The 23,578-nt window shown below is 46.9% G+C and overlaps 1 protein-coding gene across 1 annotated transcript in view; it reads right to left on the reverse strand.

The window, feature by feature from the left end:
- Positions 1–2: 2 nt before the first annotated feature.
- Positions 3–23,578, reverse strand: part of Wtip (WT1 interacting protein) — a gene marked incomplete at its 3' end in the record, with an annotated part of 24,820 nt that continues 1,244 nt past the window's right edge. The window contains exons 2-9 of the mRNA XM_010631941.2: positions 22,307–22,448; positions 17,569–17,670; positions 4,980–5,047; positions 4,771–4,833; positions 4,488–4,618; positions 3,806–3,857; positions 3,167–3,235; positions 3–95 (exon numbers count right to left, since the gene is read on the reverse strand). Of these exons, the coding sequence (XP_010630243.2) occupies positions 3–95; positions 3,167–3,235; positions 3,806–3,857; positions 4,488–4,618; positions 4,771–4,833; positions 4,980–5,047; positions 17,569–17,670; positions 22,307–22,448 (720 nt within the window). The remainder of the gene's footprint in view (positions 96–3,166; positions 3,236–3,805; positions 3,858–4,487; positions 4,619–4,770; positions 4,834–4,979; positions 5,048–17,568; positions 17,671–22,306; positions 22,449–23,578) is intronic.

The raw sequence follows: 23,578 nt of genomic DNA on the forward strand, positions 1-23,578 counted from the left end.
CCGAGGCGCCGCAGGTGGCAGCGGCGGCACAGCAGGTGGCCCTCGAGGGGGTAGCAGCGGCGTCCGTCCTCCCCGCTCAGCTGCAGCCCACAGTCCTAGGGAAGAACACAGGTGAAGGGCGGGGTGAGGGGGGAGCGCACAGCGAGCACTGCGGTGGCCCAGCGCTGGACACACCCACTGGGGGAGCCTCATGAACCCCCAAGAGGAAATAGCTGGATACAAGTTTGGCGTCTGGGAGCAAGGGCTGGTCAGCAAATGTGGGCATCAACATGACCAACTGTGTGAAATTGGGCTTTTAAAACTTTTATTTTGAGTCACGGGCTTGCTAAATTGCCTACACTGGGCTCCCACTCGTGATCCTCCTGCCTCAGCCTCCAACAGTGCTGGCATGCCAGTAATCCCTTTAGGGTCGTTTTTTAAAAAATAAGTCAAGGGGTTTACTCTCCGGGAAGCGCAGGTAACTAGAATAATGGAGAGGAGGAAGCGCTCAGCCTTGGAGGCTGCAGCATCCAGAGGCAGCAGAGGAGGACTTGGGCAAGAGACTGAAGGAGAACCAGCGAGTGAGAAAAGCCAGATACAAGTGATCACCAGAGCAAAGTAAGGCAGGGGCGGGAAGGCAGAAGGGCCTGCGTGTGGGAAGCTGCTGCCTGCGAAAGTCCTCCTGAGGATCACTGTGAGTTCGAGACCAGCATGGGCTACACAGTGAGTTCCAGGTCAGTCTCACTACACAGTGAGACCCTGTCTCAAAAAAACAAAACAAAAAAAGTCCTCCTGAGTGTACCTCACAGGGAGCAGAATGCCTGGCACAAGGGACCTTAAGAGAATGCCGCCTAGAACATGAGGTCCTGGGTGACAGGAGGGGAGGAGAGAAGAGGCAGAATTTGGAAAGACAAACAAGGAGTTTGGCTCTGTGCCCTTTGTGGCAGCTGGAACTAAAATGCCTGGCAGCTTTGACCCCTGTGACCCAAAGCCCGGAAGACTAGCTCTTGCCTCCCTGGACAGGTAATGGAGCCAGGCTGCTGTTCCAGTCACCACCTCAAACCACTCACATCCCAGGTGTCCAGGTCTCCTCCCTGTCCACGCACACGCGCCGATCCCCTGGCCTGGCTCCTGCTACTTACTCCTGGCCTCCAGAGTGAGGAGGAGGGGCCAGGACAGCCAAGTACTGTACCAGCCTCAGCCTTCCAGGCAACAGCGGCATCCTCATGCCCATCCCAGCCCATCAGGGGCAGCTTGCTCTGATTCTCAGCTTCAACTGTGGGCAAAGGCCTGTGCTCAGTGACCCCAAGGGGACACTGCAGCCCACAGGACAGACAGCTGAACAGGCAGAGGGACACTGAGGTCATTATTGCTGGAGCGGGGTGCTGTGGTCCCTTTGCACATCTGATTCTCATCTATCCTCTCCGTTTCTGCTCCCACTGGGCCCCTGGCCTCCACCAAAGCACCTCAGGCTTCCTACTCCAAGTTTCCCCTTCCTGTCCCTGGGGCTCTGAACTCGTCACTCTTTGGGTTTCCTACCACGTGGTCCTCTGCACCTCTTCTCCTCCTCCTTTGTGGTCCCTTAAATACTGGCCTCCTGGGGCTTTCCTGAGTTCCTACTCTCTTCTCTCCAACCCACCCTGAAAGGCCTCATTTGTTCCCCTCCCTTCAGCTGCCATCTGCTAGGCCAAGACAGGCCTCCCACACCCCTCAGTAACACAGTTAACAGACACTGGATTTCCTCTCTAACCATGAATAAAACAAGTACATATGAGCAGTAATTCTCAGACACAGCAAGGCAGGCAGGTCAGAGACTCCTGAGAGAAGCTCTACAGCTGCCCCAACTCTGGGCTGCCCCCTAGACCGTGTCTGGAGTTGAGAATGTGGGGACACCAAAGAGAGTAGAATCTGCAGGGCAGTCTCAGAAGGGAGTGTTACAGGCCAGCGACCCCAGAACTGTTTTCTGTGAAGCTCTGAACAGCTAACAGCCTCCTGGATGTGCAGATGCCTCCACTACCAAAGTGAGGTGTGGCACACCTGTCCCTCCCCTCTGGACTGTCCCATGTATCACAGGCTTGGTCCCCACCCTCGGGGTTACTGGGGGTAGGATCATTAGGAGATTTGGGGTCACTGGGGCCGTGCCCTCACAGGGAACAACAAGACCCTGGCATTTTCCACACCCACTTTTCTGTCCCAGCCAGGAGGTGAGCAGCTCTGCTCCTCCACTGTGATGTGCATCACAGGCCCCAAGCAGCAGAGCCATCAGGCATGGGCTGAAACCAGGATCAAGCTTTTCTCTTTTTTGGGGGGGTACCAGGGATTGAACTCGGGTCTTTGCGCTTGCAAGGCAGGCCACTGAACCGCTGAGCTAAATCCCCGGCCCAACCTTTTCTCTTTATAAGATGATCTCTTCAAGTATTGATACAGTGACAGAAAGCTGACCGACACACTCACTCTCTTCCAGGCTCCTGTTACTTCCTGACCCCCAAATTCCTGCATCAGGTCACCTGCCAATCCCAGGCCCTTCTCCCGCTCTGTGATCACTCAACTCAATCCACTTCCCTGAACCTGAGACCACACCCCTGACCCCACCAGCTCCCAAGGGGTTCCCTATCCCCACTCCTGCTTCCTCCAGTTCTGCACAGCACTGGGTCTTCTAAAATCCAAACCGAGCCTTTTAGTCTCTACTGCCCCCAGGCGGAGTCCACACTCATTAGCTCACATGACCTTTTGTCCCCAGCTCCTGCGGATTCCGGCTGCTCAAAGCCACACACTCCCTGGGGACCTAAGGTGTTCTGCCTCTATTGCCTGGAGAGATCCTTACACTGCCTTCTTGCCTCTCCTCACTCTTCCAACCTTAGCTTGGGCATCACCTCCTCCAGAAAGCCTTGCATGCTTTTCTAAGGCCTCCTGTGTGCTCTGACAGCTCTCTTCAGTAGTAATTACTTTGTGCAGATACTGCCAAGCACACATCTCTCCCTAGACAGTAGGGACTATATTCTGTTCAGCACCCCATACTGTAAACATCGGATGGAGTAGACGGAATGAGAAATGGCCTGAGAGAGAACAGGTCTTGAGCAAGGAGGGGCTCACTGGGAGAAGACAGATGACGCTCGGGCCGTGGAAGGGGAGTTGTGTGTGGGAGGAGACTGCCCCACCTGCCAACCTGGTAGAGGGCCCGGCTCACCTCACAGTGGTAACACTCCACGTGGTAGTCTCTGTCCATGGACACCACACGGATGGTCGTCTCACAGCCCTGCAGGAAGAGACGGGATTCACACACAGTAAGCACACCGGGACTCTGGGCAAACTGTACCAGAGCACACATCTGCCCAAAGCTGCCTTGTGGTGGTGGAGATACACTCAGCCCGTGTGAACGTGGGCACGGTGCTTCCTGGAGCCAACCAGGTAGCAGCAGGTGACATTAATGGACATGCGTGCACCTTGGCCATTGCCAGGCCTGCTCACCAGGCAGCAGGCTGGGACAGACCCAGCTCATGTAAGAGACCCTAGGTGGCCTTCCTCACCCTCTCCCCAGCCCACCCTGCCTCTACCTGCACAACTGAATGACAGGGGGAAGCCTTTCACCCATGGATAATGGAGCTGAGGCAGCACCAGGGCAAGCAGCAGGGCCACCTCTTTCCTCTAATTCATGCCAGGGGCACCTGCTTGGGCACAGTAGTCATCCCTTATCCCTGATAGATGTGAAGCAAGGGCATCTGCTCATCCCTCCCACCGAGGCCCAGGATGCGAGGTGGACCAGACAGGAGCAGGCAGAAGCCAGCAGAGTCAGGTACCTGATCGTCTCCAGGTGAGTGGTTCCTACCTGTGCAGGGAGGATAGGACGGGCACAGGAGGCACATTTTGGTGCAAAAACCCTGAAAGAACAAAGGAAACCAGAAGTGACCATCTGAGTGACCAGAGGCCAAGGGCATGAGGACAGGTCCACCCCCAGTAGTCCTCTGTCCTTATTTGGATGCCCGGGAGGAGGGGCGTGGTAGTGGCGTGCCTTGGTAGAGGCATGTCACCTGGCTCCCAGTTCATTTCCCCCACTACTTCCTGTAGATGGCACCAGGCTGTGTCCTGCCATCTCCTTCATGCTTCCTGTGAGTTCCCTGCCCCTTAAGATCCAGATTTAGGCAACCATTTGCCAAGAACCCTGAGGGCTACCTAACACCTATCCCAATACAGGCAGAAGCACAGGAACCTGAAGCAAGCGGAATGGACCAGCAGCCTACATGAGCACCAGACAGGTAAGGGCTAAGCCCCATGCCCAGGTGGAAGAGGCCGGGCTCTAGGGGCAAAGGGCTAGATGGAGGGTAGGGCAGTCAGGAGAGACCCTTATCAGGAAGAGGGGCAAAGACCAGGAGAAGCAGCAGCGGATGTTTGAACCACCAGAGAGGTGGCGATCCATGCCCTGCCCCCACTTCTGAGTGCCCAAGAGCAGTGCCCAGGGGAGGCGGGGAGGCAGTGTGGGTCACACCTGATCGGCAGCACCATCAACTCACGTGTGGTAGTCTCGGACACAGTAGATGTTGTTCTCCACGTCCACTGTGAAGGGCACCCCGTCCAGGCACTCATTGCACACGGAGCACCGGAAGCAGCCTGGGTGGTAGGACTTGCCCAGAGCCTGCAGGATCTGGGGGTGGGAGGGGGTCAGTGGGAGTGGGTCTCAGCCACGCCCCCTAGAGAGGCTCAAGCTCTAAGCATCCCCCCTCAGATCTGCCAGAGGTGAAAGGGGGTCCTCAGACTCCTCGCCAGAGGGGATTAGGAGTTTGGGGAAATTCTCACCATCTCCATGATGAGGTGCCCACACACACTGCACTTGTCAGCCGTCTGCTGGAACCCGGAGTACTGGGAGGGGACACAGGATCCAGGACATCGTGGGACAAAGGGGCACTCCGTGCCCAGCCAGCTCCTGCCTCCTGGCCTCAGGTCTCCAGGGGAATCAGAAAGAAGGTCCCGCCCCAGCTCCCACCTGTAGCACAACCTGGACTCACCAGAAAGTCTTCCTGGCAGTACACTTTGTCGCCCACATTATAGAAGGCCTTCCCGCGGAGCCGTCTCCCTGTAAGGACCAGGGCTTACAATGGGTTCCCTGAGGTGCTAGAACCAGAGATGGAATCTGGCTGACCTCTATCCGGTGAGACGCTGGATTAGGGATGCATTTGAAATCTCTCTTTAACGTTTTGTTATTATTATAATAAATACTTCCCCCAAATTAGAATCGTTGTCAAGAGAACTCTGGCAAGAGATTGTCAATGCAAATATATGACTATTCTGTGCTGGGTGCGGGGAGGCACACCTGCAATTCCAGCACTCAGAGGCCGAGGTGGGAGGATCACAAGTTCAAGCCCAGTCTGCACAACTTAGTAACTTAGACCCTGTCTCAAGATAAAATAATGAAAAGATAACAATAACTAGAGAATGGTTGAGTTCAAACCTCTGTAGTGGAATCATAAATAGATAAATAAATAAATAAGTAAGTAAGTAAGTAATAAGGGGCCCGGGGATTTAACTCAGTGGTTTTTGCCACCTGCCTTGCAAGTGCAAGGGCCAGAGTTTGATCCCCGGTACCCAAAAAATAAATAATAAATAAGTAAGTAAGTAAGACTAGAAAGGAAGAGGTAAAACTATCTTTAATCACAGACAGAATGATAGTAAATCATAAGCTATTTATAAGAAACCACTAGGATAAGCAAGTTTAGCAAGACTGTAGAAGAGAAGACCAGTATAAAAACTGCATATTTTTAATATACTAACAACAAATGATTGGAAAATAAACTAGGAATCTTAAAATTATGCTTACAATGGCATCAAAACACATAGAAGAAAGTCTAAAGGATTTAGTTTAAATAGCTCATGTCTTTTTTTAAGATGAGACCCAAAATGTGATAATGTAATGAGCAAAATAAAAGATAAGATAGTAGGAAACAATCCCTGGTACCAAAAAAAAAAAAAAAAAGAAGAAGATAGTAGGAAACAGGGCAACAGATCTTCTGCAATTGGGAAGAAAACCAAAAGATGGAGGAAGGAGGGAGGGAGAAGAAGAAGTAAAAAGAATTACGGTGTGTTATTTATTTGTACCAACTCCCCACAATGAAATCATTACATATTGCAAATGGTTTTGGTTTTGTTTTGTTTTGTTTTTTTTGGTACTGGGGATTGAACTCAGGACCTTGTGTTTGTGAGGCAGGCAGCAGAACCACTGAGCTAAATCCCTGGCCCACATATTACAAATGTGTACTAATAAATAAAAACCATTAAAGAAATATGAGTATGACCATATACTGTAAAATCAAACTTTGCTGAGATTTAAAAATACCTACATATATAGAAATTTATACTATCTATTGCTGGGAGACAATTGTCCACTGGCTCTCTCAAATTTCTGAACATCTCACAAATACAGTACTAAGAGCTCTCATCCTGGATTCTCTTTTCAAGAATGTCTGCAGAGCAGATCCTTAGAAGACAGAAAGAACATTTCTCTTAGGAGCAGAGGGCAGGTTTGCCTGCTGTCCGGTATTTCAGATAAAATGTTTCTCCAGGACAAGGGTCAGGCATCTTTGCTGGCAGCCTATTATAAAACATCGAGGTTCCCAAAGCTGACGGTGGCAGACGCCTGTGGTCCCACTACTTGTGAGACTGAGATGGAGGAGCACTTAAACCCCGGAGTTCAAGACCAGGTAGGCAACACAGGGAGACCCTAACTCAGAAAAAATAATACTGGAGTTTCCTAAACTGTATCCCTGACATACACTCTCCGGGGTCACACCATGTCACCCCCATGGCACTGTAAGAGTAGGTGGACTGAATCGAACGTGAAGCTCATGCTGTGAGTCTCTGACCCAAGACTTCGACTCATCTGTGAGCATCAAAGAAAGTGGCAAGAAACTGCCAGCCTCCACGAAGAGTGAAACCTCAGCCCTTCACAGTTCATGACAACCAGGGCCATAGCTTCAAATGTTATAACACTGCTGAGCATAAAGGTGACACAACCCTGTCATCCCAGCACTCTGGGAGCCCGGGGCAGGAAAAACATAAGTTCAGGGCCAGCCTGGCAACTTAGCCAGATCCTGCCTCAAAATTTTAAAAGGGGCTGGGATGTAACTCAGTTCAAAGGCCCTGAGTTCAATCCCCAGTACCACCAAAAAATTTTTAAATGATATTAAAGCCAGGTATGGTGGCACACGCCTGTAATCCTAGCACTCGGGAGGCTGAGGCAGGAGGATCACCAGTTCAAGGCCATCCTGGGCTACATAGTGAGTTCAGAACCAGCCTGAACTACCAAGAGAGACCCTGCCTCAAAAAAAAAAAAAAAAAAAAAGGTATTAGTTCTCTCTAAATAAACCCAATGAAAATTTCATTGCTTTTTTTTGTAGAAACTGATGTCAATCCTAAAATTTATATAAAAATGCACATACAGGGCTGGGGATTTAGTTCAGTGGTTCTGGCGACTGCTTTGCAAGCGCAAGGACCCGAGTTCAATTCCCAGTACCCCCCCCAAAAAAAGCAAATACAAAAATGCAAAGGATCTAGAAAAGCCAAAATAATGTTGAAAAAGAGCAACCAACCTGGAGGACTTACCCTACCTATTTTGTACATTTATAGTAATCATGGCAATCTAATATCAGGATAAGGAGAGAGAAAAAGCTCAATGAAGCCAGGGATTTAGCTCAGTGGTTCCACTGCCTGCCTCGCAAACCCAAGTTCGATCCCCGGTACCAAAAAAAAAAAGCTCAATGAAATAGAATGAAGTTCAAAATTGTACCCATAAATATTTCAACAAACATAAAAGATGGAAAGTGTTCATCACATGGTACTGGAACAACTGGATATCTTTACAGGAAAAATAAAATCTCACTTCACACAAAACATAAAAATTAATATGCAATGAGATACCAACCTAAAAAATAGTTAGCAACCTAAAATACCAGAAGAAAATACTCTCTGGCTACCTCTGTGGCTAAAGGAGAACAAAGACTTCTTGTTTTCTTGGTTGTAGCCAAGATTGAACCAGGCCCTCTAAACCCCTCACTGCCTCATGCATGCTGGGCAAGCACTCCGACACTGAGCTACATTCCAAGACCTGGTTTGGTTTTATTTTATTTGGAGATAAATTTGCACTAAGTTGCCCCAGCTGGCCTTGAACCTGTAATCCTTTTGGTCAGCCTGAGTAGCTGAGATTATAGGCATGTGTCACCATACCCTGTAGGATGGACTTTTAAATTACAGAAACTCAGCTAGGGCTGTAGCTCAGTGGAACATCACTTGCCTAGCATGTACAAGATCATGAGTGTAGGCCAGGATTTAGCTCAGTGGCAGTATGCCTGCCTTGCAAGTGCAAGGTCCTGAGTTTGATCCCCAGTTGTGGGGAGAAAAAGACCATGAGTTTAATCACTAGTACAGAAAAACAAAAAAGTGGGCTGGGGATTTAGTTCAGTGGAACAGATCCCTGGTACCAAAACAAAACAACAACAACAAAAGTCACAGAAAGCAATAACCATAAAACAAAACAAAAGCAAAAGACAAATTAGGCTTAATCCAAATTTTTAATTTCTCATCAAAAGACATCATTATGTGGTATTGCATACCTGTTATCTTAGCACTCTGGGTGGCTGAAATTTGCAGTCCAACTCAGACAACTGTGACTTACCCAAACCTTGCCTCAAAAAAATAAAAATTTTTAGAGCTGCAACTCAGTGCAAAGGACCTGGGTTCAATCCCCAGTACAGGGAGGGAAAAAGAATCAACATTAAAATGTGTGTGTGTGTGTGTGTGTGTGTGTGTCTTTTTGTCATACTCTATGCAGCCCAAGCTGGCCTCAAATTCACAGCAATTCTCCTGACTCAGCCTCCTGAGTGCTGGGATTATAAGAGTGCACTACCAGGCCCAGCTAAAAATATTTTTAAAAGTGAGACATGGTGGCATACGCAGGAGGCTAAAGCAGAAGGATCACAAATTTGAGGCTCTCATGGACTACCAGGAAGATACTGTCTCAAACAACAACAACAACAACAACAAAACCAAAACTAAATCACATTAGGAGAGGCTGGGATTGGCACGGCAACAGAGCATTTGCCTAGTATATCCAAGGCCCAGCATTCATTCCCCAGCCCTGAAAGAAAAAAAAAAAAATCATACTAGAGGAGACAAACACAAAATATCCACCAGGGCCAGGGATTTAGCTCAGTGGGACCGCACCTGCCTTGAAAACACAAGGTCCTGAGCTCAATCCCTGGTACAAAAAAAAAAAAAAAAAAAAAAAATAAATAACTTCTACTCATAATAAATAAATACATATTCCTAAAACTCAGTAATTTAAATAATTATTAAAATAGCTAAATTATTTTAATTTATGTCAATTAAATTAAAACAATTAAAAGACAATTCCCAAGGTTTAAAAAAATTGGTGGGGGAAATCCTTGAAATGACTTCACAAAAGATTTATTAAGGGCCAAGAAGCAAACAATAAGATATTAACCCTCATTAAACATCAGAGAAATGCAAATTAAAACCACAATGAGATACCACCCATTAGAATGGGTAAAAATTAAAGGCAAAAATACCAATTGTTGGCAAATATGTAGAATAAACCAACTCCCTTACATTTCTGGTGCGAGTATAAAGTGGTACAGCCCCTTTGGAAAACAGTCTGGCAGTTTCTTCTAAAGTTAAACATACACTTACCCTATGACCCAGAAATTCCACTCCTTGGAATTTACTCAGGAGAAATGAAAACATATGTCCACCAAGTGAACTCTACAGGAACAGTCGCAGGACCACAGAGGATCACCAACAGTTAAGGGGGTAAGCCAACTGGGGGGGAGTCATCCAATGGACTCCTATTCAGCAATAAAGGAAGAGGGAGCTGGGCTAAAGAGGACTAATGAGGGCTGAGGTGTGGCTCGGTGGTAGGGCACTTGTCTAGCATGTGCAAGGGCCTGTCCAGAGAGCACACACGCATACACATAAAGACCATATCACAATATACTGCATGAATAAAAAGTATATCCGGGTATTCATACAAGAAAAATATTCATCTCATACGGTTTTTTGTGTGTTTTTAATTTTTGTGAAGGAAAGAAAACATTCCTTCACAAAAATTTTTATATTCCCTGAGGAAATGCACCCTCAATATAGACCTCAGCAAACTCCCACAGACAGACTTCCATAAACAAAAACTATAAAACACATAAGGAACAAGTTATCATGACCAAGAGTGAGGAGAAACAATAAACAATAGAAGCAAGACTTCAAAAGACATTTGACATTGGAATTGTTAGCCAGAGAATACAGAATAGGTATGTTTAATATGCTTACAAAATAAAAGCAGATGTCTAAAACGTAAGATTACAAAGATTTCCTAGGACATTTCAAAAAGCGGTAACCATAAGCAGACAAAGATAAACTGGGCTTTATGAAGAATTTCTTTTCACTGCACATAGTGTCACATGCCTGTAATCCTACCACTCAAGAGGCTGAGGCAAGAGAGCTGCGAATTTGAGAACAGTATGGGCAATTTAGCAAGACCTTGTCTCAAAACAAAGTAAAAATAAGAAAGGGCTGGGTATGTAGCTAACAGTGCTTGCCCAGAATGTACAAGGCCCTGGGTTCCATATCCAGTGCTGGGAGCAAAAAGGATGTCAGGATTTAAGCAAGGGAGGGGCTGGATTTCATCAAAGACATCATTAAACCATTGCACACCTGTAATCCCCGAACTTGGGAGGCTTCACCTGAAGGGTGGCTTGAGTGCAAGGACGGCCTAGGTTACATAGTGAGTTCAGGGTGAGTCTGAACTAGACACCAAGACCCTATCTCAAAAAACAAACAAAGAAGAAAAGACAATACTAAGAAAGAATGAGGCAACCACAGAGAAACGACTTTGACGGTACATATATACATAATGGACCTTTTCTAAGATACACAAAGCACTCCTACAAATTGCTAAGAAAATTCATAAGCTCTATTTAAAAAACAGTAGCCAGGTATAGTGGGGTACACGCATGCCTATAATCCCAGAACCCTGGAAGGCCGAGGTAAGAAGACTGCAACTTTGAGCCTAGTCTGGGCAACTTAGCGATATAGTGAGACCCTATCTCAAAAAACAAAAAAAGGTTAGGAAATAAATAAAAAAGGGCCGGGGATGTAGCTCAGCAGCACAGCGCCTGCCTGGCAAACGCAAGGTCCTGCGTTGAATACCCGGTACAAATAAATAAATAAGGCTAGGGATGTAGCTCAGTGTCAGTGCCCTGGGTTCAATGCCTAATACAACAAAAAAGGAGGTGTAGGTCAACAAGCACTTATAGGGGCCGGGGATTTAGCTCAGTGGTTCCGCCACCTATATCGCAAGTGGAAGGTCCTGAGTTCTACCCCATACCACCCCCCAAAAATAAACAAGCACTTTATAAACAAATATATTCAAATGGCCGACAAAGAGGCGAGAGTCACTGCTACTCATCAGGAAAGTTCAAATTAAAGTCACATTAAGACACTACTCCCCCTTGACCAGAATGACTTAAAGATGGACAACGCTTGGTGCTGGCAGGATATCAGGGAAACTGGAACTCTTAATATACTGGCAACAGTACTAGAAATCGGTTCCTCCACTCTAGTAAACTGTTTCATATTATGTATTAAAGCTATACAAATGTTACTCTATGACTCAGCAACACCACTACGAGATGAGAAAAATGTCCATCAACAAACATGGTACACTAGTACTTTTATTCGTAACAGCCAAATTCTACAGTTTAAAAACCCATTCATAGACTGTACTTCAGTGGTCCCCAGCACAGCGAAAAAAGAAAAGAAAAAGAGTCTATTAATACTTGACTGGAAAGAAAAGAGAATCTTCTAGAGTGATGGAAATGTTCTACCTCTTATTGATCTGGGCTGTTACCCAGGCACAGGTACACATGAAAATGCCGAAAAACACTCAAGATTGGTATATATTACACTTTATGGTAGTTTTTGTTGTTGTTGTTGTTTGTTTGTTTGTTTGAGACAGGGTCTCACTATGTAGTTGAGACTGACCTGGAACTCACTATGTAGACCAGGCTGTTCTCAAACTTACATCAATCCTTCTGCCTCAGCCTCCTGAGTGCTGGGATTACAGGCGTGCGCCACCACACCTGGCTTATACTTTATGTTTTTTAAATCTTCATTAAAAAAAACAAAACAATAGACTATCAAAAATGTTGAGGCAAATTTGAAAAAAAAAAGAACCATATAGAACATCAAATAAATAAAACAACCCAATCACTGAATCAGAAAACGCAATGACAGAGTTAAATGGGATGTTAAACACAGCTAAGGAGAAAAATCAGTCATTTGAATCCCAGATTCTGGAAGATTAATCTGTGAAGAAATCAGACACAAAGCAAGAATGGGCCGGGAATGTAGCTCAGTGGCACCACGCCTGCCTGGCAAGCCCAAGGTCCTGAGTTCAAACCCCAGTACCAAGAAAAAAAAAACAAACCAAAAACAAGAGGAAGACTGGCTGTGTAGCTTAGAGGTGAGTGCTTGACTAGATGAGAGAGGCCCTGGGTTTCATCCCCACCACAGCAAAAAGAAAAGAATAAAACAAAGGGAGACTGAGGAATGAATAATATGAAGGAGAGGTTAAGAGACAAAAAGCATAAGAAAGTCTAATATTTCTCATTTGAATTCTAGAAGGAAATAAAAAAAGAATGAGAGATAAGCAACTTTGGAAAATAAAATAGCTAAGATTTTTCCCCTAAATCAATAAAAGACCAGAATCCTCACATTCAGGAATCCTAAAGAGTCCCAAGCAGGAATACAGACAATTAAGGAAACACATACCCATATGTACGTATATATGTATATATATATATCTCACAGTCAAACTATAAAGGAACACTGAGTTTTCCATATTTATCTTTTCCTTAATAATGTGAAAATGAATTTTCTGGAAAACCCTGATAAGATATATACGTGGCAGTATATGGTTTGCCCCTTTCTTCATGGTATAATTTAATGTAATTTCTAAAATAGCCAAATTTATTAATCTCTGGTTTTATGTTCAGTGTGACTGAAAATAAATCACCTCCCAAAAGATTGGTACATATATACTTCTATGTTTACTCCTAAAAATGTCAAGTTTTGCTTTACACATTTTCTTTTTTTTTTTGGTTTTTTGAGACAGGGTATCACTATGTAGTTGAGATTGACCTGGAACTCACTATGTAGCCCAGGCTGGTCTCGAACTCACAGCGATCCTCCTGCCTTAGCCTCCTGAGTCCTGGGACTACAGGCGTGCGCCACCATACCCAGCTACACATTTAAATCTTTAACCCACCCAAATTTAATTTTTTAGGTCCTTCCAGAACCAGATGCAATGCCACCTGTGTCGCCCATCGAGTTTCCACACGGACACGGGTGTGGTCCTGGACTCTCCATTCTGTCACATTTGTCTGTCTGTACTTGGCACCGGTACCACATGAAAGTAATTAGTGTGACAATAGGCACTGGAACCTGGTAGTGGGACAGTCCTCAAACCTGCTCTGTTTAAAGATCATCTGGACAATTCTTAGCCCATTGCTCATTCATTTAAACTTTAGAATCAGCTTGTCAAAATCATGAAAATCAGCTTACTTGGAATTCCAATGCATTTATTGGTCAATTTTGGAAAAACTAACATCTCTACATTATTGAGTACAGCTTTCCATGACCATGGCATATTGATTTTTGTCCTACTGCAATGACTACGATCTCTACAAAAATGCTGAATAGAAGAAATGATCTCAAGCATGATTTCCCTATTTAAAGATACATTTTTTACTCTTGGAGGCTGAGGCAGAAGGATTTCAAGTTCAACCCCAGCCTGAGCAACTTAGCAAGACCCTATCTCAAAATTTAAACACATTCCTAGAGCTAGGGACACGAGTGTGGTGGTATACATCTGTAATCCCAGCACTTGGGAGGCTGAGGCAAGAGAATTACCAGGAGTTCAAAGCCAGCCTGGGTTCCATAGTGAATTCAAGGTCAGCCTGAACTATATATAGCAAGACCCTGTCTCAAAAAAAGGAAAAACAGGCTGGGGATTTAGCTCAGTAGTTCCACCACCTGCCTTGCAAGTGCAAGGACCTGAGTTCGATCCCTGGTTCCAAAAAAAAAAGGAAAAACAAAGAAAACAGCTTGGGATGTGGCTCAGTGTAAAGGCCCTGGGTTCAATCCCAGTGCTAAACAAAACAAAAACAGATACATATTACTAAGTATGATGTTTTTATAGATTCATGGTAATCAATATTTATTAGGCTTAGAAAGTTCAATTTTATTTCTAGCTCACTATTAGTTCTCTGATAAATGAATGTTGAGCTGGGCATGGTGGCACATACCTACAATCACAGCAGTTGGGAAGCTGAGGCAGGAAGATTACTACATAGTGAGTTCAAGGCTGGCCTGAACCATACAGCATGACCCTGTCTCAAAATCCCAATTAAAAAAATAAATACTGACTTTTACTGGTTACTTTTTCTATACCCATTGAGATTATTACATCTGTTTGTGAGGCAGAGTACAAAAATGAATTTTCTAAAGTGGATTCACAATCACTTTATTTTCCCCAAAAATAAGACCTAACTGGAAAATAAGCCCTGGCAGTCATTACCATGGTGATGGCCAGTGTCATGCAAAACATTTACCTATTTATTCTCTTGCTACAGGGCTACTGTGTAATGGGAGGTAAGGCAAGGATAGGCTGGCTGGAGCTGGCGCTTTTTTTTTTTTCTCAGTACTAGAGATTGAACTCGGGACCTTGCACTTACAAGGTAGGTATAATGCCACTGAGCTAAATCCCTGGCACTTGGCATTTTTTATCTGTAGTTAGATCCTATTTTTTGATAAACATGGAGCATATTATACAGATAACTTGGTCAAGACATATTATTTTAATTATACATCATTAAATTTAGTTCCAGAGATAGATAAATAGTTTAAGAGAAAACTCTCAGAACTAAGAGGCAAACCTGCAGTCTAAAAGAGCTCTAGGAGAGTACAGCCTAACCAACAGCCAAAACCTACACCAAACACAGAATCCCCTAAGCCTAGCTGCTGTTATACAACTCTAGGGTCACCACTCACACTGCATTTGATTACACACCATCCTCACAGGCTACAAGAGGAAAGCGTCAAAGATTTGTGCCATGTAACAGCCTTCTTCCTGAGAGTTCCCTAACGGAAAAAGCAGGTCTCTCTCTCTCTCACTCTCTCTCTCTCTCTCACACATACACACACACACACACACACACAAAGAGAATCAGAGTCTGGTGCAATACTCTGTACCTACAGTTCCAGCCATGCTGGAAGCTGAGACAGGTAGATCACTTGAGCCCAGGTTTTGAGTCCGTCCTGGGCAACACAATGAGACCCCAACTTAGACAGAGAAAGAGAATGAATATGAATGACATCAGAATTTATCAGCACCCTTGGCTACCAGAAGAAAAAACTATGAATTCAAAACTGTGAGGTCTGGAGGTGTGGCTCACTGGTAGAGCACTTGCCTACCATTCATGAGGCTCTGGGTTCAAACTCAAGTACCACCAACACAAAAAAACGACAAAAGTTGTTTCTATTTTGGAAATCTATTTCCAATCAAATGTCAATAAAGGACATAATAAAAACCCATCACACCTTCCAGAAAACTTCCCGCCACTTCCACTTTCTTAGGTAACTACAAAAAGCAAGAGGACCATGTTGGAGACACTGTGGTTTCCTCACGGGACTGACTCTCCCCCTCAATCTTCAAGTTTCACTCAGTCTCCAGCCTCCCTCACCAGTGCTTCAGAAAAACCGAACTCACTTCCATCCCCGGGTAGGCCTGAGCTCTTCTGCCCTGACCACAGTACTGGTCAGACTCAGGCAAGTCAGTCACAGAACATCCCCAGCCACACGGACTAGTTCAGGGTGACCCGGCCAGTAAGATACAAGATACACTTTCTAGAAAAGAAGTTTTGTGCCTACTCCAAAGAAGTAAGCAGAATGATCCGTAATACCACCAAAAAGAGAGAGAGACAGATACCCCTTTCCCATCAGACAAGTGGAATAAAAGGGAAGTCTAAAGCTAACTGCTGCCAGGACATCTCAGCACAGTGACAGAAATTGTACTGAGGATAAGGCCCAAACCCCATGGCAACCCAGTCAAGCCAATCATAATTGCCTGAGCCGCTAGAGCAACCTCAACCTGAAGCCAGTCCTTTGTCTGGGTTTCCATTTCACCAGGCCAACAAACAGACTCAGAGTTGAAGCTTCCTTAGCATTCCCTACAGGAAATTGTGGATTTGATACAGAGGTAGGCACCTAGGGAGGAATGAGTGCTCCACACAGGGTACAGTTCAAGGACACAGACTAGTGAGGGCCTTCTGATGGGAGCTTGGTAAAAAGCCTGAATGGAACATTCAAAGTGAAAAAAATTAAAGCTAAACTGGGTGCAGTTGCACATGCCAGCAACACAGGTGGATCACAAGTTTGGGGCCAGTCTAGGCAGCTGAGCAAGACCCTGTCTCAAAATTTTAAAATGATTAAAGGGCTGAACCTATGGCTCGGTGGTAGAGTACCCCTGGGGTTCAGTGCCTAATACCACCGAAAAACAAACAACAAACAAAAAAAAATTTTTTTTTTTCAGACAGGGTCTCACTATGTACTTGAGATGACCTGGAACTCACTGTGTAGCCCAGGCTGGTCTTGAACTCGCAGCGATCCTCTTAACTCAGCCTCCCAAGTCCTGGGAGTACAGGTGTGCGCCACCATACCCGGCTTACAAAATAAAATTTTTTAAAACACCAACTGAGGTTAGGGTTATACTCACCAGCAGAGCCCTTCCTAGCATGTATGAATGTGTTTGATCCTGTGTTTGATCCCCAGTATCTCAAAAATAAAAGCTTTTTATAAGAAATATTTGACTTAACACTATACACATATTATTCTGCAATAAAGTATTAAAATATTTAATGCAAATAAACAAAAGATGTCTGCTTGAGGCAAAATCTGGAAGAACAGGGCCGGGGATTTAGCTCAGTGGTTCTGGTGCCTGTCTTGCGAATGCAAAGACCCAAGTTCAATCCCCAGTACAAAAAAATAAAAATCTGGAAGAACAGTTGGAAAATCAAGAGTGCAGATTTATTAGGGTGGACAGATTACAGTTACTTTTTTCTCTTTAGAACATCTACATTTATACTGTGTGTAAACAAAGACAAAAATAAATAAATTGCAGGAAAAAAAGAAACAGTATCCCTAGGTCCAGACAGGCAGACCCTTGCTGCTCCACACCCCGCTCCTAGGCAGACCCTAGCACCCCACAGGTGACAGAGGCCAGAGCAGTGGACAGAAGGGGCGGCCTTTCCTACAGCCCCAAAGCGCTCCTCAGTGGCTCCACAGCTCCCTCCCCAGGCCCTAGAGCATCTCCCCAGAGGCCTGGGCCTCTAACAGGCCAGGTCCAGAGGGTCAGGGTCCATAACCCACGCACATGGGAAGACAGTGGCCAGCCTGGGCCAGAGCTGAGTGGTCCCTCTGCCTGGGACTTGGGTGCAAGGGAGCAAAAAGGGGTAGAGGGAAGAGGTTACCTACCGCAGGAGTCACAGATGAAGCAGTCGGTGTGATACAGGCTCCCCATCGCCTGGCACGCCTGCCTTGCTCCATAGATACCAAGCCCACACTTGATGCAGATGCCTAGGGGACGAGAGGTGGAGAGAGCAGTGCTTGGCACCATGGACTGTGGAGCCAGACGGCCAGGCACTCGGCTCCTGTCCTGATGCTGCCTGCCTGCCTAAGCTTGGGCAGGTCCACGGCCCCAGGCTAACATTACAGATCACCTGTTACTAACAAGGGGACCACAAGGGAATCCACTACTTGTTATTGTCATCTGAGGACTCAAAGAGCTGAGCAGAGTGCCTGACGTCATTCATCACAGTTATTGTGATGCACCTACCCCTCCTCTCAAGACCTGAGGTACAGCACCTTGCACTGAGGGACAATCCCTTCTGCTGTCTATGAAGCAAATCCCATTCTTCAAAATAAACATGGATTTTTCTGACCCAGACACAAAGAAATAAGACCACACCGGCACACTGGGCAGTCATCCACCCTCTCCAGACAACACGCCCCCTCCTTTGTACCACAAGGCACCTGTAAACTTGATGGCCTACCTCATGCCCCACAGTTCAGAGCTGGAGAAATCCTGCGATACACAAGTCCCACCCCCAAGGAGCCTTCAGTCCCATGAAGGAGACCAACACCAGTTAAATAAGGTCAGGCAGAAGCAAGTGCTATGGAAAAAAATAAGGCTGACTGAAAATGTTTAGGGGCAGGGGTGTGACTCAGTCCATGGAAGAGCACTTGCCCAGCATGAATGAGACCCTGGGTTCCATCCCAGTGCCACACACGCATGCGCGCGTGCGTGCACGCACACACACACACACACACACACACACACACACACACACACACACACAAAGTCTGAGTGATTTCTAAATAGACTGCTCAGGGAAGACTCTGGTGGTATTTGAGCAAAAGCCTGAAGGAAATAACAAGAGATAGCAGCTGCTATACAGGTATCTGGGACTTCTGGATAGGCGGGGTGGGCAGGGTGCTGCCAAGCAGGGAAGAGGACAGAAACAGAGGGTGACCAACACTTCCAGGAGGATAGAGACCCAGAGGTGGCCAGCAGCCCCGACATCGTGAATCCCCCTCACAGGGAGACTTGGGGTCTCCCTTGCCCCACAGAGCACAAAGATGGCTCAGCCTGCCTGCCTTTTCTGGTTGCTGCAGAACATGTTGTGTCCCCCACACGCACTTCTTTTTCCTTATAAAGGCTGACTATTGCTTATCTGAAATTCGAAAGACCAGAAGTGTCTCAGATTTGGGAATATTTGCACAGGCTTTAAACATCTCTAATCTAATCTGAAATTCATAATACTCCAAACTCTAAAAAGGCTTTGTGTTTGTTTTGACTGTTTTGTTTTTGAGTATCACTAAGTTGCCCAGAATGGCCTCAAACTTGTGATCCTCCTGCTTCAATCTGAGTGCTGGGATGACAGGCATGTGCCATCACACTGGCTAATATTAAACTTTCTGAGTGACATGTGGGCACCCAGAAAAGTTTAGGACCTCAATGCCATTTCAGATTTTCAGATTAAGGATACTCAACTTGTGTGACACTAAACAAACCTCTCTTGCCTTGAAAAACCCCTGCCTTCTCCATCAGACACCCCAGCTCCCTCCCTCGGTGAAGAGGATGGCTTGGTTCACACCCACTCACCTCCTCACTGCCCACAGTTGCCCCCTTTCTGACCCATCTTGTTAGAAATGGACCATCCCTCCTCTGGTCTCCTCTGAGACACAGCCTGAATTTCTGCACCTGTTCCCTTCCTAGTGCTCCTGCATACACCCCATGCTCTCACCTAGAAGCAATGCTAGAGACCCCGACTTTTCAAGAAAACCTAGAAATCCTTCCATTCTGAAATTAATTGCTAATTTAAAAGTTTTAAAATGCAGCGGCCAAGCAAACACTACCTGCAGGCTTCTGCACGTAGCTGTGGCTTCCTGGTCTCCTGGGTCTCCCATCTTCCTTTCCTACCTCCCAGCCTGCCCAGGGCTCCGGGTGCTCTGCTCCAGCCCAGACTCCTCTGAGTGCTGATCCACTTTCCTGTGGGGCCCGGACACTCTGTGTCCAGTGTTCCAGATACCCCAAACAGCTCCCTCACAAGATGGCACACTTCGGTCTACTGAGATGTGTCCCTCTCCCTCATCTCCAACTCAGAACCAATGTTTCTCTCTTTTGGGTCTTACTCTTTTTTTGAGTTAGGGGTCTTTCTCTGTTGCCCAGATGGATCTCCAATTCCTCTTTGCAATCCTCCTGCCTCAGCCTCTTGAGTAGCTGGAATAACAGGCATCCACCACCACGCCTGCTTTGTTACCTAGTTTTTACTTCACTCCTACCCCTTACTCTCACTAGCCTGATTCATACTGAGATTCACATGCCTCAGTGCCCAGGCGCCAGAGCCCACCACCCAAACAGATGCCAGACTCCTCTCTTCGAGATAAAAGAAAGTCGCTCATAATGGCACACACCTGTAATCCCAGCTACTAGGGAGGCTGAGGCAGGAGGATTGCAAAGCCAGACCCTGACTCAAAAAAATAAATAAATAAAAAGGGGTGGGATTTGGCTCATCGGTAGAATGACTGCTTATCTTCCTTGATCGCCAGCACAGGAAGGAAAGGAGGGAGGCAGGGAGGAAGGGACAAAGGAAGGATGGACAGACAGACAAACAAGACCTTTGTAACAAATTTGTAGCCAAAGAAAAATGGCCACTGGAAAGAGGAACTGCAGGTGGAAAAGGTGGAGGATGGAGATGGGAGGTCTCTGTCTTCTCTAGAAGGCAGGAAGAATGGCTGGCATGGACTGGAGGGAGCTTGAGGGTGAGGAGTAAGAAGCTGATGGAAACAGACTCCAACTGGTGACCTTCATATTCTGAGCAAGTGGAAGGCAAGGGCAAGCATCAGAGGACAGACAAGGTTGCTGAGGACAAACTGGGCTGGGCATGGTAGCACAGGCCTGTCATCCCAGCACCTGGGAGGCTGAAGCAGGAGGATTGCAAGTTCCAGCCCAGTCTGGGCAACTAAGTGAGACCTTGCCTCCAAAATGAAAAATAAATTAAAAAGAGCTGGGGATTATGTGCATCTGTGTGAAGGCCCGAGGTTTGATTCCCCAGTACTGAGAAGAAAAGGAAAAAGAAAAAAAAGGAAGAAAGGAGGGAAGGGAGGGGAAAATTGTGCCAAGAAGCCCACTGAGGTTGAAGATGCTGCCATGGTCCCAGCAGCTTCCTCAGGGGCATACAGGCCCCAGCAGAGCCACAGAGGGGCTGCCACAGGGATTCAGCTGGGATCCTGCAGGGCAGGTAGCTAAGGAGTCAGAGGTGCTGGTGAGAAGCCCCTGGAGTTGGAACTGAAGGCTGCAGGGGAGAAGCAAAAACAGGGTGTGGCCCTGGGAGTGGGTGGCCCAAATTCAGAGGCAGGGAGGCCACCAAGAGGTCCCAGAGGTTGAGGGCTATTGGCTAATGGCAGTGAAGCTTGGGGAAGGAAGGAGAAAGTTTCACAGACATCGGTGAAGGGCAGAGAGGGACTGAGAGAGTTCAGCCGGCATCAGGGCACAGAGGGGGAGACAGGAGGGATCACAAAAAGGGAGAAAGGGGATTAAGCTCAATGGTGTCATCACCTACCTCCCAAGCACAAGGTCCGGAGTTCTATCCCTAGTAACAAAAAAACAAAACAGAGAGAGAGAGAAAGACTCTGCAGATGGGGTCACTCGGGGATCCCTGGGGCTCACAATACCTTGATCACATTTTGTTTTATTCAAGCCAAACGAGTATATGAAGTTACTACCTTTGGTTTTTCTTTTTTTTGGGGGGGAGGGTTGAGACAAGCTCTCACTATATAGTTCAGCTGGCCTTGAAGTCACTATGTAGCCCAGGCTGGCCTCAAACTTGTGGCAATCCTCTTGCCTCATCCTCCCCAGTGCTGGGATTACAGGATGTACCACTACCATCTCTGTAGCTCAAAGAAGTCAAATATCATGAGAACCATATAGCTCAAGCAAATAGTTGAACAGTTACTTTTTTAAAAAAATAGTACTAGGGCTGGAACCCAGGCCTTTGCAATGAGTTAAATCTCCAGCTCTTTTTAAATTTTTATATGAAGACAGGGTCTTGCTATTGCCCAGGCCTGGCTCAAACTTGCAATCCTCTTGCCTCAGCTCCCCAAAGTGCTGAAAGTACAGGAATGCCCACATCTGCCACTCCTCATAGTTTTAATAAACAGAGAACTATTACCTAAATCTAGGTTTCTGGCTGCTCTTGGGGTGAAAAAAACCTATCATCAATCTTCAGAAAGCAGAAGCTGAGTTCAACTCCTCTACAGGAAGGATGATCACACACACACACACACACACACACACACACACACACACACACAAAATCTACCATGGACCCTTTTGCTCCCAACATTACCTGCTGGGACCAGGGCCATCCCAACATCACATAAAACAGGGAACAGGGGCCAGGGATGTAGCTCAGTGGCGCTGTGCCTGCCTTGCAAGTGCAAGGACCTGAGTTCAATCCCTGGTACGTGGGGAAAAAAATCTGGAACAGCCATGGAGGCGAACAGGTGCATGTCTGCCCAGGCTCTGCCAGGCACAGGGTGCCAGCACCTGGCTAGTCTTCCCTGAAGAGGACCGAGATGAGCGTTTTCTTTAGCAGACTGCCCCAGCTCCAACCCTGGCATCTGTCTACTGACAGGCAACACTCCTTACCTTCGTTCTGGTACCCCGGCCAGCTAACAGCAGCCACCAGACCTGCCAGACCACAGTCTCCCAGGAGGGAGATGCTCTCCACCCCCCAAGGCAGGCAACTTATGAGCCCACACACGCCCTTGACCTCCTGACCCCTCCTGGGCTACCAAGGAGCCGTGGGAAGCACAGTCCCACACCCTGTCTTGCTTCCTTTTGCTCTGTCTGGAATGCCCCCAGCTGGCCTGCAAAATGCAGCCTGCTCATCTCTCAAGATCCAGCTCAGGGCATTCCAGAGTTGTTAACGCCACTGAATAGAAGATAGAAACCCCAAGACAGCCTCAGTCCCGGGCTTGATAACCATCCATGCCTTCCAAAGCCAGGAGCCTCGACCTTCTGCTTATCGGGAAGGGAGGCAAGACTCTGCTCAGGTCCTACAATACTTCTGCCTGCCCCTAACGTCACCCGAAGTGTAAGGCCAGGAGGCTGTCGGAGCCTGATGATGGGCTTTGCAATCGAATTCAATGCATAATTCCTCGAAGCAGGCAGGATTCCATTAAGAAACATCTCCTGCAGGGCACAACCCAGAGCAGCCCAGGGAGCCTGGCTTGGAGGTCCTCTCTATCCCTCACACAGTCTCCACCTCTACTGCTACCAGCACTTGTACTACTACTGTCACCACAGCCTTGGGTCAGGTGGGGTTCAGGGGTACCTAGGGCACTCCATCTCAGTCCTATGCACAACCCATACAACTGGACGAAGGCAACACCAGGCTGACAGGGGTCCCTTCCGTTGATGTCGACCCCACAGGCAGGATGAGCAGCGGCAAGTGCCAAGGTTAAGAAGGTCAAGGCAGACGTGGTGGCGCAGCTTTGGCAATTTCACAATGAGAGCTTGTCCCAACATTTTTAAAAATAAAAATGTTAAAAGGGCTGGGGATATAGTTCAGCGCGAAAGCCCTGGGTTCAGGGTTCGATCCCTAGTATCACCAAATTTTAAAAAATAAATAAATAAATAAATTTTTAAAAAAGGAAGAAGAAGGAGGCAGGAAATAGCTCATTCTGCCTGTCAACTTGACTTTTAAGTCAGGCACAGCGCATTCACTCACTTCACCAGAAGCCCCTCTGAGGCGGGAGACCTAGCAGGGACGCCACTGTTGAGAATACCCTAGACTTAGCAGCTCACTAGACGCCGCCAGCTCCCCGGCCCACGCGAGGTCCCCAGTCTCCGTACAGGCTGTCTTCCGACCCCCGAGCCCGGCACCCGACCCCGGCCGGCGCGGCGCTCGCTCACCGA

Source organism: Fukomys damarensis, unplaced genomic scaffold (genome assembly GCF_012274545.1).
Source record: "Fukomys damarensis isolate Sample0158 unplaced genomic scaffold, DMR_v1.0_HiC HiC_scaffold_19, whole genome shotgun sequence".
Classification (NCBI taxonomy): domain Eukaryota; kingdom Metazoa; phylum Chordata; class Mammalia; order Rodentia; family Bathyergidae; genus Fukomys; species Fukomys damarensis.